Here is a 17,613-nt window from a genome sequence, read left to right as displayed (position 1 = left end):
GGAAGCAATGGGCACGAGGCAGGGAACAACCCAGGGTGGGGGGCCAGCCCATTGCAGCCCGTAAAAAACAGTGTAGATAAATAAAATAAAATAAATGAAGTAAAATTGGGGGGGGGGGGGGGGGTAGTTCTACTGGCAGGACTTCTACCGATACCACAAGCCAGGGGCGCCGCTAAGGGGGGGAAAGTTGGGACAATTCTCAGGGCCCACGCCCTTTAGGGGCCCCCAGAGATCTGAATGGGTGTGGTAGGGGGGCCCCAACCTCATATTTTGTCATAGGGCCCAAAATTGCTAGCGGCGCCCCTGCCACAAGCATCCGGGGTGTTCAAAAACACAAAAGTTAAAAGAACCTGTAAATTAATTAAACAGCAGATGCGATTTCACTTCTCTCGAAATACGATCAAATCCTGCCACCTACTGCCGAAAAAAGGCATTGCTTGATTTCGAAAAGCAGAAGCCATGTGAATCACGAGGGCTAAACAGTTACAGTTAAGTAATAAATTAAAAATGTCTGTGTCCCGTGAACCGACGGGAGGCTGTGCTGTTTGTGGTCTGCATCCCCGTGCTGCTTTTTGTGCGTCCTACTTTGTCTGTCTTTCTTTCCCCTCCTGTCTTCCTTTATTGTCTCCCCTCATCTCTTTCTTTTTGTATCTGGGGTTATGTCTGGAAAGTGTAAGAGAAAACTCGTAATTTACATTATTTTCTATTTTATTTTAATGAAACGCCTTTCATTGATCGCTAACCCCCGAACTCCTGTGCCCATCACCACAGTGACAGGTGAACTCACTCCCTTCCCTTTGATCTCACGTCCAGTTTACATTCTCCTTCCTGCTGTTCTCCGTTATGTTCCTCGTTCAAGTTCCCTTTCCTCATACTCGGGAGAGCTGCAGAGTCAGAATTTGAAAGATATGTTCCATCAATATATTGATGTTCATGATATAAATCAGCTCTAGCAGTTAAATCCGGTGTTGATGAATTATAACGAGGGCAATAACAGGAACTGTTTAAGATATAATCTGTTAATGATGCTTCACTGTTTCCGAAATCGCTGAGACTAAAATTACCCCGTACGTGTTACTGGCATCCTGTACCTGGTTGTTTCTCTTCTAATTTTCCCCAATCTTCTCCCAATCCTTTCATCTCTACCCCTTCTGTAGTTGGTGATATTTCTAAGTAACTTGAATCATAGTGAGGACTAGTAGGGATGGTACCAAAATTCATTTTCATCCACCTGTCTGTATTCCGTTAATCTCACCCTGTCTTTTATCCATCCCTCCCATTTCCCCACCCCTCCTCCAGGTGCAGGTTGCAGGAGCTGCGGTCAGAGCAGTTATCTCTTTCATTCAGGTTTCTGAATTCATTTTCTCCACCTCTACATTCTTCAATACTGCCTTAATCTCGCCCTCCATCTCCTCTACTGACTTCCTTCTCCACTTTTGCCTTGAACTGGGCTTCCTTCTCCTCCAGCACTGCCTTGATCTGAGCCTGCATCTCCTCAGCTGCCTCTTCCATCCATCCATCCATCCATCCATCTATCTTTTCCACTTTCTTGATATTATGCTTCATATCCTCCACTGCATTGTCTTTTAAATTCCTCTCTTTATTTCCTTCACTCCTTCAACCTTGTTCTCCTTCTCTTCAGCCATTGTCTCCTCCTTCATCTCCACAGACTTTTCTGTATTCTCTTCCTCCTTCAATATGTCCTCTTGCACTTTTCCATCTTCTAAACCTGCTGTGTCTCCTAACTCACGTTCTTGTGCTTTCCCGTTCTCCTACACTTCCAACACGCCCGATTCTAGTTTTATCTTATTCTCCACCACTCTCCTGCATTGATCAATCTCTTCATCAACTGTCTCATTCTTATCCTCTTCCATCACTGCCGAACTGCAACTCCTTTACACCCGCAAAAAGTCCCGGAAATGTGCTTTTCAGTTATTCCAAGAGCAGTTTCACCGTCACAGTCCCGCCCCACCCGATGGGCAAATTTAATTGCCTCCATTTAGCCCAGGTCGGCAAATTTTACTGCTGGCACCTTTTTTAATACTGTCATGCCGTCCAGTATTATACTGCGGTATACGTTATTTTCATGGTATTTCAAAAGCAATGGTATTATCGTATTTCCCAATAAAATGTGCCAAGCCGGGTGGGGCGATTACCGTAATACAACCGAAGTCTATAGCCAGCACCTCCCCCTCCCAATTGTCCCTCATCTTCCTCCCTGAAATCATTATGCTGAAGGTGGGATGTCCGTGTTAGTGATTTCTAACCCAATACAATCAGATATATTAAGTAATATATACAAGATGTATACAATATTCACGCGCTAGTACTTGAACGTATATACTCGATTGTGCTTCATACCAGCTAGCATTTTTACTCGTGCCAGCATATGGGAACCACCAGCCAATCGTGATTTATAAAATGTCGCGGTATTTCTGCATCACACCAATGCTTCGGGACCTCCATCACCCACTGCCTTCGTGAGAAAGGGGTAGAGCATGGGCACCAAGCCCGTTATAGATTTCCTCGCATTTCCTAGGGTCGTTAAAGAACGACGAAATTAATTGTGAGTCTAGGACACGGCTGACCGATTGAATGGGGGGAGTCTGAATGAAGGTCGTTGGGATTCACTCTGGAGCGCTGAGAGGAGCAGCGTTTCTCCATTTAATCACTGCAGCTGAAGCTTCTCCGTCATTCTTTTCAGGTTTCACATCAGGTAATTAAGGTCTGACCATAAAACACCGTTCAGTGGCGGACCGCGTGCTGGTCGAGGGCCAACCCGCATAATTCTCCAGTGCACAATGCATTGGGGTGGCTGGGGGGCGTGCTCACGTTTTGGCTCTCCATAAACCAGTGTAGTGAATGAAGACAATTGAGCTTTACCACAATGTAAATGAAGTCGCATCATATGCGATTTGAAGAGTGACCTTCTCGTATAACTTGTTGAAAACCCCAGCCATTTAAATCGATGCAAACCAGTGCTGATAATTGCGTTCAAATTGCAACTGTGTACCTTACTCTGCCCACTATCCAGTGAAGGCATCAAAACAAATGTTTTTACGATTGAAGTAGGCCAACATAGTTCATACTATGTTGTTGTTTGGCTGCATAAATCCCAAATGGAAATGATGCTGGCGATTCTGGTATACCACGTAAAAAACGTCCAAGGAAAAATGTTAAGCATGCTTGAAAGCTCATACTGTGGCGACGGGCAGACCAAAGTATGGCGACCGCAGCGGCGAATAATGGCGAGGAGACTGGACTGACATAAACGTGGTTTTTAATTAATCGGTAAAAGGGACCACACACATGCAACAAGTGTAGCACGACGCAAAAGGCGGGGAGGTTACACACTAAACAGAAAGGCTCACACATAGCACTGGTGAAGGTCTATGCGACACTAAGAAAATATAACACAAGTATTAACACTAACAACAACATTTACATCTCCCACCATGTTCAGCGCACTTACTGGGTTCCGCAATACAATAACCTTCATATTAAGCGTGAGTGATAATACTGGAAATAGCAATAAATCTCGTGTACCTGGAGGAAACACCACAATGACACAGGGAGAACCAAGCGTCACATTTAAACTCCACACACATGGAATCCTGGTCCTGGAGGTGTGAGGCTAACCGCTGAACCACCATACCACCAGTGGTAACCAAATTCTAAACTTCAATACTTGATATAGGCCTACTGGTAGAACCGCAATTGACAGCACAAGCTACATAGGTGTTGAAAATACAAAGACAAAAAATCATGGAAATAATCGCAATGACTAAGGTCATAATTATATATGGTCAAATCTTGCCATTTACCCCCCCCCCCCCCCAAAAGGCAAAGACATCAGCCAATTTAACGATGCAGTTATAACAAACTAATAAATACAGACAGCGAAGCCAATTACGTACTGAAATAAATAGCCTAAAGTAAATACCCCATGAGCCAACTGGAACCTGTGTTGTTCAGAGGAGCGCGGGAGTCTCAGTATCTAAATAGACCATTTGGGTAGATGACAGTCTGGGATTTACTTCGCATAGACTAACAGAAAAAGGCTGTAACATCATTCTGTGCAAATATTTCAAACGGCCACAAGGGGGCAGGGCTGTGAAGATCTGAACCGTTTTAGGCAGTCACGTTATGATTTATCGCGAACTGAAGAGCATCGCAGAACGTTGGAAGCTAGTCATGTCCAGGTACTTTCAGCGCTGTCGATATTGCCGTAACTTGCCTAATTAAAATGAATTACATTTTTGAGGGCTGTGTGCGTTGGAGTGTAAAATTTGAGCTGTGCTCCACGACAGAATCTGTATATTCTAGCTATTATTAGTAAACACCAGTTCACAGAATTTTACCGATGACGTTGTACTTTCAGAAGTGTTTTAGTGCTATATAAGATAAAAAAAAAAATCCATTCCCAGGCTCTTCGGTGCGTTTATAATCTGTAACAAACTTTGGCGGCTTTGCCTGGGGGTCTTTCTTGTAAGGCCAGTGATTCCGTTGGCAGGTGTTCACGCTGAGCTGTTTTAAACACGACCGTGAAATAATTAGAGATGAAGTAGACAAAATCAGACTTGCGCAGAACAAACTGTGGATCGGTGGGCAAAACGACCGGGTTTTATAATGGTAGCGCGCAGTTGTTTCTGTTATTACCAGTGCACAGGACAACAGTTTGACCTATTCGAGGAGAAAGCTTCCCCCATCAACCATCATATTGGGTAATACGTTCAATTAGCTGCTTCAGCATTTAAATAAAGACCAAGCCGGCAGTATGCCAAACGAGGAGGGGAGGATCGGTATTGCAATCCTTAGGACCGGGCAATCATATAGGCGGCCGCCTAGGGCGCCATCTTCTGAGGGGGCGCCGACTTGCCAGATAATTTCACTTTGCCTCGGACACCCATCGAGACGTGCTAGCGAGCCTTTCTGCGCATGTGCAGTTCCACTGTTTTGGGATTAGGGTTAGGTTTTCGGGGTTAAAGTAAAGGTTTTAGAGTTTTTTTGGGGGTTAGAGTTAGGGCTATCGATTAGCACTACGGTAGTTTAACTCGACAGAACACCGGCGCTGATGCTTGCCTAGGGCGAGGTTTCCTGGTTTTAGTATCACTGAATCATCATAATCAAATGAAAAGCTCACAACTGAAATTCGGACTCCCGAGACCGAACCAGTTATTACATGCATATTCAGTGCTAATCCATCCATCCACCGACAAAAACTTCGGTTTTATGGCGAGAATCTCACATATATTGCACAACGCGTACAGTGCCTACTGTAAACACATAAATGTAGCGACATGAAGGAAAAAGGTGTTGTGTTTTGTTTTTCAATGAACACTTTGCAAATCAGTGATGTCATTGCACCGGCTTCTCCATAGGACATTGTCCGATAAGTGAGCCACATTTTGGAGCAAAGCGTTAGCCGAGAAGCCGGGACTGGATCAGCAGTCTGATGAGGAGCGTCGCTCCCTCCTCCTCCTCCTCCTCCTCTCCTCCTCTCCGCTTTTAGTTGTGCGCCAGTCCCAGCGGCGAACCGCTCGCTCCCACCCCCGTCGACTCCATCCTGCAGTTCGCTGAAGTGGCTTGAAAGGGGGTTTAAGGAGGGTCATCGATGATCCAGTAACTAATCGCGCGGAGCGTAAAGGTCCGGAAAGACGAAGTGAAGGTGCGTCTCTCTGCTTCTTCTAACATGTGGTCTGTTTTTGGGACGACAGACGCGGTTGTTACTCGTAAAGGCGCCTGTGTAGGTTATAAGTATGTGTGCATGTAAATAGGTGCGTTTTTCCTAGTAAGTAAGGCTTAATAGATATTCGTGTCACGCTTTGTTCTGCGCAGCCCCTGGACAAACTTCTTACGCTTATGCGAAAGCCTCGGCGTTTCACTATTAATATGATCGGCGTCTTGCTGCTGAACCAAAACCGCATTCAGGATGTTTCCACACATTGTCAGGATCGATTAACTCAACAAGCCCTTCAGACTGTTATGCTTTCGTTTTTATTAACAGGCTTCATCACCTTGGAAAAAGTTTCCATATATGTCTGAATACATATCTTTACCCAAAGTCTACGTAATCGTTAGTCACTAAACTAACCCAGTTTACTCACCCGGTTCTCTATTAATTCGGATTATCCTTCATACTTTATTTACGGACTCGTATTAAAGTCATCTGAACTTTTAATCTCGCCCACGGTGAACAGGTAACACATTTGCTCGGTGTAGTTATTAAAGTAAAAACTGATTGCTTTGAAAATTAAAATCTCTTAAAAAAGAAGGTACCGCTGTATTTTGCTTTTTTATTTTTAAGTGAAATATTTCCAAAACATCGTTGAAGTCCCAGCAGAGAGCTCGTTCGCCGCCGTGCAGATGAGCGCATCTCTCTGGTGAACAGGAGCGACAGGGACACCATTAGTGTTAAGAGTCTAATTAGGTTGTAATTTAGAACCTACGATATAATGTGTAGCTGGAAGAAAACGTTTCTGCGTTTGTTTGTTGTATAATTTTTGTTAATTGGGTATGCAGAGTTTAGTTTATGCTTGGGGGTAGGAGTGTCTGTCCTGAGTTTTGCTCTCACCAATCCTTACGTGCAGGGCTGGAAATTAAGCTCGACTGCACGCCTGAGGTCAGTAATTAAGACGAAGGGCGACTTTTTTTTTTTTTTTAACTGAAGTAGTCAAGTTGGCTAATAGCAGTTCAACCCCAGCTGTCAAGCATTTTTCCCCCCCAGATCAACTTTAGACTACCATAGTGCAGTGCAGTGCAGTGCAGGTGTTGTTGGTCTATAATGTGTTTGAAAGGCAGTGGGTTTGCTGGTGTGATTTCTACTGCCACGCAGAGAGTTTACTCGTCCAGCTAGGGGCTTGCGGTCAGGGTATCCATTTAGAAGACTTGGCGAATGTGCTAATGATAAAAATCAACCTTTGACCTCAAAAAGTATGTGCTTAATGCACCCAATGGCTGCATGTTGATGGTCTGCTTGTTACAGGTTCACGCCCCCCCTCCAGCTGCCGTCACGGGCTGCAGGAGGACCACGAGGCCGACAGTCCTGAACCGCGAGGGTGGCATTAACCCTAGTGCATAATGGGAAACTCCAGCAGCAAAGATGGCCATTCATCTGCAGGTAATGCACCTCTGTAAGCAGCAGGCTGTGAATTATGCAGGCAGAAGCACTCTTCAGGATTTCATGTTCCTACTCCTCACAGCCTTGTGTGGAGGAGTCGGCCTCCACTTTGAATTCTGAAGCCAGCCTGAGACATTTCGCCGTGTGTGTGTGTGTGTGTGTGTGTGTGTGTGTGTGTGTGTGTGTGTGTGTGTGTGTGTGTGTGTGTGTGTGTGTGTGCGCGCGCATTCAGCAGTGGTGCTGTAAAAATTTTGCATGCCTCACTCTCACCCACTCATATTGTCCAGTGTCTAACCTGTGCCCCCCCCCCCTGCTTTCCTGAGGCCTGGCATCTCAACAGCTGTGGGGCTCCTCTGGGGGAGGATTAATTTTTTTTTTCTTCCCCCATTTTCAGAGGACATGGCTTCTTTGCCCCCGCCCCCAGCCACACTACATGTCTTTCTGCTGTAGTCAGTGGGAGTGAGGATAATGCATTTTCACCCACCCCTCATTCCTTGGCTCCTCAACAGTACAGTAAAGTCAGGATGCCATTCGGGGGTTTGGATGATTTTCCGGTGTAACGGAACGTCTCCTGACGTTTTGTTGCTGCGCCTTCGGATTAGATATCAGTGCCTGTGTACGTCTACATCACCCGTTGACATGTTGGAGGTCTATCTGCAGGCGCCCATTTGGACTCCCCTCACACCGCTCCTACATCACCACTCACTCCCACTGGCCTTGGGATGCACCCACCTCCGAGCTCCACTCCAGCACAGCAGGGTGAGGCAGCACCGAAGGCCACCAAGGTGACACGTCAGGGGGGTCCCACCCATGCTCGTGGTGCCTCTCAAAGCACCATCCACGAGTGGGCGGTCATCAGCCCAGCAGGCACTGAATCTGACAGCGGCGGTCTGGTGGACTGTGGAGAGGCCCATCTAGCCCCCCCAGTGACGGCTCTCACCCAATCAGCACTCTTGCCTGTCCTTGCCTGTACATCTGAGGACAGTGGTCTGGACCAATCCGCAGGAGAGATAGGCAGGGTGGGGGAGGGGTGTGGCAACAAGGCCACGCCCACCTCAGAGACTCTGCTTGAGCAGTACCAGATGACTCTTGGGTTGAGTCATGGGCAGGATGGACCTCTGAGCACAGCAGGTAGGCGTTGCATAGCTTTCCGGCAGCATAATGGGGCAGTGTCTGGCTCAGTGGGTTAGGATGCTATGCTTGTGATCAGAAGGTCATAGGTTCAAATCCCGGGGTTGGAGGTGTCATTTCACCACTGGGCCCTTGAGAAGGTTTTACTTACTTCATTCATGAAGATGACATAATTGGTGGCATTTTTTTGGGTAATCTCTTTCCATCTCAGATCTAGTCAGATGTGTGCTGGTGGAGCGAGACAAGCTTGCAGATGAGGTGCGGTATCTCAAAGAGGTGATGAAGGTAAGCTAGACCCTCTGTGAAGTCCTGGTGCCCCCGATGGTATGAATAGACATCCCAGCTCTGCATTTTAAGGGATGACCCTGTTTTTAAAAACATTTTGAAATTGACAGGCGGTAAGGAAGATAGCCGATGGTAAACAGGAAGTGGGCCTCAGATAGGGAAACAGGTCGATGGGGGCAACCTGAAGACAACAGAAACAAAGAGCGGCCTTTCATATCTGCCCATGCAGAGGGGAGCCGGTGCTACTGGGAGGCTGTAATGGCCGCCTTCCTGTCCTACAGAGCCGTCTAACGGAAATGCCTGAAGACGATGGTCCTGATTTGTGACTGGGGTCTTTTCATCAAAGGTTCCTCTGTTTAGCGATACAGGAGGGGAGAAAATGACTCTGAGGAGTTAAACTTCCCGGAGCGTTGCTCAATTCCACATTCCTTGGGGGCTTTAGATGAATTCCCCTTTTTTTAAAACAATCTTTCTTGTAATTTCCTGTCAACCACCATGGCCCAGGCCCCAAACCTGTAGCTGTGTGTGTGTGTGTGTGTGTGCGTGTGTGTGTGTGTGTGCGCGCCAGCAAGCCAAGTGTGGAGCAGAGTCACGCTTGTGGCAGAGCCTATGTCACGCATTGGGGGTGGGGGGACAGAATGAGGTTTGTTTAAGTAGCAACTCTGCACAGTTTTAAAGAGAAAAGAGGCACTTTGGGGAGCCTGTTACCCTGAGTGGGGGGTGTCTGTCAGAACTTAGTGAACACGGCCACTTTCATCAGACAGTGAGCATTGCTCCCCCACCCCCCCGGTCCGTATCCTTCGGTGTATCTGTAAGCCCTGCCCCCCGCCCCCATGCAGAGTCTCAAATGATGACCTCACAACTTTTGCTTTCTCTCTGTTTGGGGGGGGGGGGGGGCATTTCCTTCCATCCATTGCACCGCTCAATGCTTTTTTTTTCTTTTTTTTTCCCTGAAATGTGAAGTAGCGCCCAGCTGCTTTGCATCAAGCAAACGGGGGGTGGGGGTGGACCGCAGCATGGGTGACCGGGTCTGGTTACTGACCCGCGTCTCTGACGACTCGCATTCAGCCCTTGGAAATGCGCCGTACGCTGCCGAGGTGCAGGGAACAGGATGCACGTTCAGGAGAGACGCTCTTGCATTAAGCTAATGGTACTGGCCCGACTTGCAGAGTGGAAACACTGGAATGTTCTGAGTACGGGTGGAACTCGACATGCAGTTATATTTTCAGATTATTTATAATCGCATGGGGTCTTTATAAACCACTGTGCTGTAGCTCTGCAGGACTGGGGTTTGGGCCTAGTGAAGCTCCCGGGGATGGCAGGAGTAAGCAGTTGATGCCCGACCTCCGCTGGCCCCTGCGGGCCCTTATAGTCTGAAGGCTGCTTCCATAACTCTGCCTGTCACATTGTGCCAACATTGTCTGTCTTCTAGCCAGCTAGTCAGAAGATCCATTTAGTTCCCTTTTTGGGTTGGGAGGGGGGAGATTTTTTTTCCTGCCTAGATAACAAGGCTCCAGTTGACAGGGGATGCGTTACTGTGACGACCCCTCAGCTGGCCGCATCCCAGGGGCCGGCTCGCCCACACAGGCTGCTCCGCGCGGGGGCCGGCTGTGACATTACCTCGATCCGGTTCTTCTTCCCCGGTATGTTACTGGGCGTTGGCTCGGTTCCGTGTTCACACGCCCCTCCCTGGTCAAGCGGGCTCCGTGTGGAGATGGGAACAGGGGTGTGGGGGCGACTGGAGCCTCCGCACACATCTGGTGTACCGGCAGGCTTTGGATTAATTCCAGGCCCGCTGCTGGAAGTGTGTGTGTGTGTGTGTGTGTGTGTGTGTGTGTGTGTGTGTGTGTGTGTGTGTGTGTGTGTGTGTGTGTGTGTGTGTGTGTGTTTGTTCCTCAGCCCTCTAAGTCGGGTCATTTTTATTCCTGGCCTTGGATGTCCGACAATCAGTGCCTCACTTCCTGCCCCCCCCCCCCCCCCCCCCCCCATCTCCATGTCCTACTGGGGAGGGAGTGCCTTGCCCTCCTGGAGCTCGGATCCTAGGATCGACTTTATTCTCGCTATGGCGCACGATCATCTGTGTTGAAGTCGATTCTACATGTAGCAAAGGTAGTTTTTGTGTTATTAAATGCATCCATATGTTGGCCCTGGGTGTGGGGATGGTGTAATCGCCCCCAGCTGTGGAGTAGGGGCTCCACATCCAGCTCCTGACCTCCTTACTACCCCCCGGCATCTCACCGTGGTTCTAATCACAGCCGCCCCCACCAAACGCCGTATCCGATACCCTATTCCTCAGCTGCCATCCAGCCCCCCCTCTGCAGACTCCCGCTTTCACATCTGGCCATCAGGAGGTGTTTCTGCGCCCCGTGTGCTTTAGTGTCGAGCCTGGAACACGCCGCGCTGCTGGAAGCTGTCACTGAGAGTTGCTGCCGGTGTGTGCAGCAGGCAGCCCAGTCTGGCACGGTCGGGCCCCATCGGCGCCGCTCTGCCTGATGTGCCCTGTTGGATCGGTGCCACGGCTGATCAGTAGACGTCTCTCTGATTGGGCTGTAGGTCAGCTGTCGTTGCCTGTTGTGCCGGTGTGTTCTCACATCGGTCTGGTTGGATGTGTACCTGGCCAAAGCTGGCAGGGTTTGGCTCAGGCGCGCAGGAACGCGGTCCGCTTGGGTCCTTCACCGATTCACCAGGATTGGAATGAGGCGACCTGAGCGGGTTTGATCCAGTTCATGGGTAACTGAAAGTGGCGTTCACAGGGTTGCCAACTAGCGGGCATGAGATTTTCAGTTCGCGGTGAGCGTCACACACTCATCACATGCAGGTAACAGTTTTGTTACCTTGTAAATAGCCCGTAGGCTTTGCAAACTACCCCAACTAATTTTATGGTTTATAATAGAGTAATATAGATTTGCAGTAAGATTTCTTGTGTGAGCGTGAGAGTCAGAAAGTGTGTCACTCTGGCAAACCCGCACTGAGCCCCCCGGGCGTATCGTCAGTAAATGTGGGTGCAATTTTTAACGTCTTGGCGTCAAATTCATGGTCTGCTGAGCGTGTCGCCCTCTTGTGGCGGAGAATCACGCTTTCTGAGCTGTGTGCCTCTGAATAGGGCCGACCTCCATTTGTTTCAGCCTGTCGGTCTTAGAAATGAGTTCGGGTGTGATGAAGACTAGATGACTGGCGGGAACTGGAACGTGTAATTCTCCGTGTCGGGACCCAGAGCAGGGTGCTGGTACATTCTGAAGTCTCCGGAGTTGGTGTTTGGGGCTGGAATCTGAGCACAGAGAATTCTCCGCTTTTGTGCTGGACTGGGTTAAGCTGCACCCAAAATAACACCTTTGGTTATTGTATTTGTGAGACGCATTAATTTTGTTCTTGGCCATTTCAGTGACTAATGGCAGAAGATTAGTCACACGCTGCATGCTGATAATAATGAACGTACTGTTTGAACTAGAGGAGCGTAGATTAGTCATTCTGCAGGGCGTCACCATCTTTGACCTTGTTGTGATCCTCTCCCCATCCCAGAAATCTGTTTACAGCTACTCTTCCTGTCCTATGAATTGTTCCGGACTGTTTTCGTTTTTAAACCGCCACTTTGGGCCGTGGCCAGACTGATAATCTCTCTAACTACATCTGGTTAATTTCTGGTGGGTGAACAGCCCTGATTTGAGGAAGCTCATCCCCCCCCCCCCCCAGCATCTGGCACGTAGCATCGTGTTGTGTCTCGTAATGGGGCACCAACAGGATCTGTTTTTATACAGTTACTCAGTCTTATTACTGGAACCTTTTAACGTACAACAGCACAAATTCTGGGCCAGTAACTGCGGACTTGCCATCTTTTCCCCGAAAAAGTTTTACAAGCAATATTTTTCAGGGTTTTTGCACCTTCAGTGAACCTTGTTTAGATAAGTGTGTATATAGTATGTGACCTTTCACCTCTGACCTTTGCTATGAACAACTGACCTCCATTATTGACGGTTTAACTCGTCCACTTGCAGACGGAACGCGGGGAGTGGCAGCAGTTCCAGGCCGACCTGCAGGTGGCAGTAGCGGTCGCCGATCGGCTGCGCGTGGAGGCGGAAGAGGAGCTCGGCACTCTGCGGGGGGCCCACCGGGATGCGGAGCAGCAGCTGAGCTTGGCACGGCGGAGGCAGGAGGAGACTGACGCGGAGCTGGAGAGCCTGAGGACTCGGTACCAGGAGGCCTGCCACAGGCTCTCCTCTCTGGCCAGGGAGACCCCGGAGGCAGGGGTCCAGGGGGAGAGTGCGGTGCCAGGGAGGTGGCGCGGAGGGGAGTGCGCCACAGAGACGGACGGTCCCAGGAGCGAGGACCAGGGGGCGGACGGAGGACGTGTCCTGTCGAAAGTGACCAAGCGGGAAGAGGTGGCTGCTGGGGGGAAGGGAGTGGCAGAGGAGTACCTGCGGAGCGTGGCGGCGGAGAGCAGAAGGAAAGAGGAGAACCGCGCAGGGAGGGAGCCACGCAGGATGGGAATGGCGACAGAGAGGTCCAGGTGAACATGACATCACACTGCCATAATTGGTGACTCGGACAGATTTTTTTTTTTTTGTTTTTTAAAGCAGCAGTCTGGTGTCCAAGGGCTTTGTACATGTCGTGCTAATTTTAAGCACATTCTATTATTCTGCAGGAGTCTGTCCAGACTTCCCCTGTCATCCGACTCCCCCGTTGCCATCAATGGTAACTCCCAACCCGTTGCCACGACGATGAGGCCTCTTAGCAAGGTAAAGTTTCACAGTGACGCTGGTGGCATTTAATGAGCCTGAAAAGAATTCCTCAAATGTGCTGCTGACGTGTCCCACGGAACCGAGCCGCTTCCCTGTCGCCGTGTGTCACTCTTAGGGACACGGAGCCTCGGTTCCCGCATAGACATTCCAACACGACCAAATTAAAAAAGGCGAAAATGCCAAGACAACAAAAGCAAATCGGTCTTCTATGAGCGACACAATGTGGTTTAAAATGACACAACACATTGCAATGATCCTTTCTCATGCATCAAAACCCATGGAATCTGCATAGTGAGTGTGGAGCGCAGTAAACTGTTAGTTCAAGGACAAGTACAAATAGCTCAGCCCAGTGAGGAATTAAAAAGCTGTACATCAGAGTCGTGGCTTGGTCTGGAAGCCGGTAATAGTGCTTTTGTAAGGGGGTAAGAATGTGCAGCGTGCTTTGATGATTTTCGGTGGGACTGTTGGTCGCATTTTTTGTATCCTTGCGTAATATATTGAATATTTACTTGGCTAGCTGGCTCAGATTATTTATATAATATATATATTTTTTTGTCAAATCCTATTTTTTCCGGATGCAGAATAACTACGGTAACAAGATCCAAGGTCTTTTTTTTTTTTTTTTAATGTTTGCACACACATTTCATAGGTAACTTTCTGTTTATGGATGTAACACTTACTGTAGCGGTGTGTGGTGTGTGAGCCAGTGGGATAAGATGCCGTGCTTGTGATCGGAAGGTCATCGGGTCAAATCCCAGGGTCAATAGAGTGATGTCACCGTTGGGCCCTTCAACAGCACCCCAAACCCCCCCAGTCACTCCAGGGACTGGCTCACCCTGTTTTCTCAAAATTTTCTTGCTTTTAATGAACTAAAATGTAAGACTGTTAATATAAATCCAACATGCTGAAAGACTCATTTAGCCCGTAATACGTGAAGGTTTTCACGCTATTTTACTTTCATGCATTTTAAGGTCGTTAACTTGCTAGACCCACATGCATAAACATATTAAACTAATTCTGCTGCCTGAGAGTCAAGTATGAAAAGTGTCATAGAAGGGGGAATGGGAGGGGCCCCTGAATGTGGGTGTCAGAAGTGCCCTTAAGTTTTTATTAGTCTGCAGTGATTCCAGCAGGGGGCGACAAAGCACATGACGGGGAACCCCGTTAATGCCGCATCCCCATAGGTCAAAATGGGCTGCCTTCATTAATGTGTCGCCGCTAAGCCTGGCTAATGTCTGTTTCTGACCTCATATTCGGGCAAAATTCACGGTGGATCTCCGGCAATAAATCGAGGACAAGACTGCCAGGTGTCGGCTGGAGCTCCATATAACGGCGATCGTTTTGATGAGCGTTACCCCATAAGTGATTAAATAGGCTGCGCTTCAACTTATTGGGTCACTGCCACTAGTGGCATAAATTTTTACATGCCTATTTAAATTGCTGTAATTAATCACAGACTCGTCAAGAAGCAAGACAGTTGTAGAGAGGGTGTCTGAGACGGTTCATAATGAATATAATTATGCACTCGGTGCCAGTTACACTTCCTCTCACTTGGTTTTTCCAGAACCAGCACACGGGCCAAGGAAAGAGGGTGGAGCAGGTTCTGGAGCAACAGGCTAGCTGGACTGGTGCAGGCACAGGTGGGCCAGGGTGTGGTAGGTGGGGAGGGTACCACCAGGTAGCCTGCAAAGCAGCTGGATGGGGTTCCTCAGACAATGTGCACATTGGCAGATTTACTGAATGCTGTTCTCTGAAGGTCTGGGCTTCGGGTTATCCTGTGAGATGCTACCAGGTTTGCATGTTTGTGCACATGTGACAGGTAAACAGGAAGTGACTGGCAACCATCAAAACGCCAACCCCGGTGACCCCCCCCTGACAGCAGGTACTAAAGTCAGGTGAGCATTTGACTTGGGCTGGAGTTTCCTTCAGAACATTCAAGCAAAGGGCATCGCTGGTATTTACGTCTAACGAGCAACGTTTCCAGTGCAAGCAGGCATTTTAATGAGCTCTGCGTGTCTTTGTGCAGTATCAGCGATTCAGTAAATGTGTGACAGAGGTGGAAAGTTCAGGTCCGGAAAGTACAAATCCAGATCAGGATTTTGTTGAGTACAAAGACTCACATTCACAGACTACGCAACTGGATGGTGAAAACAAAATCCTGATCTGGACCTGAACTTTCCACCTCTGAGTCATACGGCTCTCTAGTACTGCCGGTTTTCATTCCCCATCAACACACGTGTCCGTCCAGGCAGCAGGATGGACTCAGCATGCTGTTACGTCGACATGGAGGCTCGAAGAGGAACTCCCTCCTCCGTTGGTGTCAAAGCCGCACACTGGGGTATAAGGTAATTGGCATTTAGGTTTGAGGGGGACGACATGACTGAAACTTGCAGGATGACATTAGGAAGATGTCACATCTTTCAGGGAATGGAGCACACGGGTTCTAGGCTTTAAGTACATCTGTTCTGCAGTCGTGTCAGCGGAGCTTAGTGATCCTCTGCCTTTCCACACAGAACATCGACATCACCAACTTCAGCAGCAGCTGGGCGGATGGAATGGCGCTGTGCGCCGTGTTCCACACCTACCTGCCATCTCACATCCCGTACCACAGCCTTAATCCGGAGAGCAAGGTGAGGGCGGAGTGTCCGTATACGCCAGTACCGGAGGCTGCCCCCAGGGGGCGCAGTGGCATGACCGCGAAGGTGCGTCTTTATTTTTGCAGAGGGAGAATCTGGACCTGGCTTTTCGGACAGGGGAGAGTGTGGGAATCCCAGCTTCTTTGGTGAGATCCGTTTGAGCTTCAGCAGTACGGTCAGGGACGCAGATACATTGATACAAAAGATACATTGCATTAAATATGAAAAAGGTCCTTTTAATGCAGGGTGTCTCACCCTGGCAGTTCTGTGCATATATTCCTGTTCTCTGAACCACTTAAGCTGTTGACAAGTGACACTGACTAAGCGCTTCTTTTCTCCTCTTATAATTACGTAAGCAAAGTATCAGTCGTGGAAAAACCCTGTCCTGACTAAATCTTACCATTTGTTTCCATTTAACCCCCCCCCCCTCAAATTAGACAGTGGAGGAGATGCTGAAGGTGGGAGGCCCAGACTGGCAGGGGGTTCTGGGATATGTGGAGAGCATTTACCGCCACTTTGAGATGTGATGCTGGTCCTCCTGTTCAAGGATATTCAACGTGGCAAAGTGTCCTTATTTATTGTCGTTTGAGGAGGAATTGTTTCAGGCTCGATAGAACAACCTGAGGCTGCACTGCCCTTGAACCGCTTTGGCGGAACCGTACCGGACCCAAAAGCTCGGCCTGGCTGTGAGTGTCTACCAGTCGCTAGTGGTTTGGAATTTTGAGCCTAATATTTTCGTGCAGTATTTCTGGAAGACGGAAAACCACACTTGCAGGAAAAAGCTGCCCTCTGTAGAAACACGAAAAGGATGCTGCGATATTCAAATTCGGTGTCATTAAGCACGTCGCAGTTTGCATCATCCATGCCTCGACGCTCACAGTTTTACATAACTCTCCTCATTTGTATAATGCCTTGGTGGGGGGCTGGAGTTTTGTCCTGGTACAACTGAGAGATTCCTACCTCAAACATCAGCCTTTCAGACATATTCACCACGCTGTTGCCTTTCCCTCTGATAGTCAAATTAATGCCATAGTAAAAACCCTTACTCGTGTTGTACTCATTGGTTTATATTTGCAAATTGTGTATAGTAGGGGTTTATCAAAAATAAGGAAATATCGCATTTCCCCTTCAAATTCAGAGAGCGTTCTCTTGTAATATTTTATTTGATGGTTCAAGGGTAAGAAAGCATGCAGAATGAGTCTACAATAATCATGGTTTTTGGGGGGTAATTCTGTGGCTTGTGACCATTTCTGGGAGTACGCGGCTCTTCTGAAAGCGCGTGTCTTTAGCGGTTAGCGCCATTTGTCACAGCAGAACTTCGTCCTGATTAACTGCCAGTGGTTGCCATCTCCCTGTTGGAGTTACTCCATTTGCCGTCTGTAGCAAACCTAATGTAATCATGGGGCACCCTGTAAATAAACATGCACTTTCGCACGCACTTTGTACAGGCGAATTTTAAAGTGGACGCCAAACTGTAGGTGACACGGGTGGCCACGTGCTGCTATCACCCAAGCAAGCTTTTTAATGGCTCTGCAGAATGACCGGAGGTGAAGTCACTTCACAGATCTCAAATCAGTGTTCTGTCAGTGGAGGTCTTCATGTAGGCCTGAAAGTATTTTATACTAAAATTGTGCCTAAATGCTATTTTTTTGTGTGGAGTCTGCAGCCAAAGACTTACTGTAAAATAATAAAAGTTGTCAGCTGA

At 48.4% G+C, this 17,613-nt stretch overlaps 1 protein-coding gene across 7 annotated transcripts in view; it reads left to right on the top strand.

The window, feature by feature from the left end:
* si:ch211-195o20.7 (cytospin-A) overlaps positions 1 to 17,613 on the top strand; it is a 25,708-nt gene extending 8,095 nt beyond the window's left edge. Inside the window, exons 1-13 of one of the 7 annotated variants that reach the window (XM_048975326.1) lie at positions 4,132 to 4,202; positions 5,382 to 5,668; positions 6,986 to 7,120; positions 7,781 to 8,251; positions 8,463 to 8,536; positions 12,529 to 13,040; positions 13,176 to 13,269; positions 14,837 to 14,912; positions 15,092 to 15,167; positions 15,521 to 15,617; positions 15,786 to 15,902; positions 15,995 to 16,054; positions 16,346 to 17,613. In XM_048975326.1, coding sequence (XP_048831283.1) covers positions 7,081 to 7,120; positions 7,781 to 8,251; positions 8,463 to 8,536; positions 12,529 to 13,040; positions 13,176 to 13,269; positions 14,837 to 14,912; positions 15,092 to 15,167; positions 15,521 to 15,617; positions 15,786 to 15,902; positions 15,995 to 16,054; positions 16,346 to 16,435 — 1,707 coding nt within the window. In that variant the 5' untranslated portion in view covers positions 4,132 to 4,202; positions 5,382 to 5,668; positions 6,986 to 7,080 and the 3' untranslated portion in view covers positions 16,436 to 17,613. Of the gene's footprint in view, positions 1 to 4,015; positions 4,203 to 5,337; positions 5,669 to 5,956; positions 6,201 to 6,985; positions 7,121 to 7,780; positions 8,252 to 8,462; positions 8,537 to 12,528; positions 13,041 to 13,175; positions 13,270 to 14,836; positions 14,913 to 15,091; positions 15,168 to 15,520; positions 15,618 to 15,785; positions 15,903 to 15,994; positions 16,055 to 16,345 lie in introns of those variants that run through there. The other 6 variants (XM_048975327.1, XM_048975325.1, XM_048975328.1 and 3 more) reach the window with 6 other exon arrangements.

This window comes from Brienomyrus brachyistius, chromosome 14, assembly GCF_023856365.1.
Source record: "Brienomyrus brachyistius isolate T26 chromosome 14, BBRACH_0.4, whole genome shotgun sequence".
Classification (NCBI taxonomy): Eukaryota; Metazoa; Chordata; class Actinopteri; order Osteoglossiformes; family Mormyridae; genus Brienomyrus; species Brienomyrus brachyistius.
This window is presented reverse-complemented; position numbering and strand designations above follow the sequence as displayed.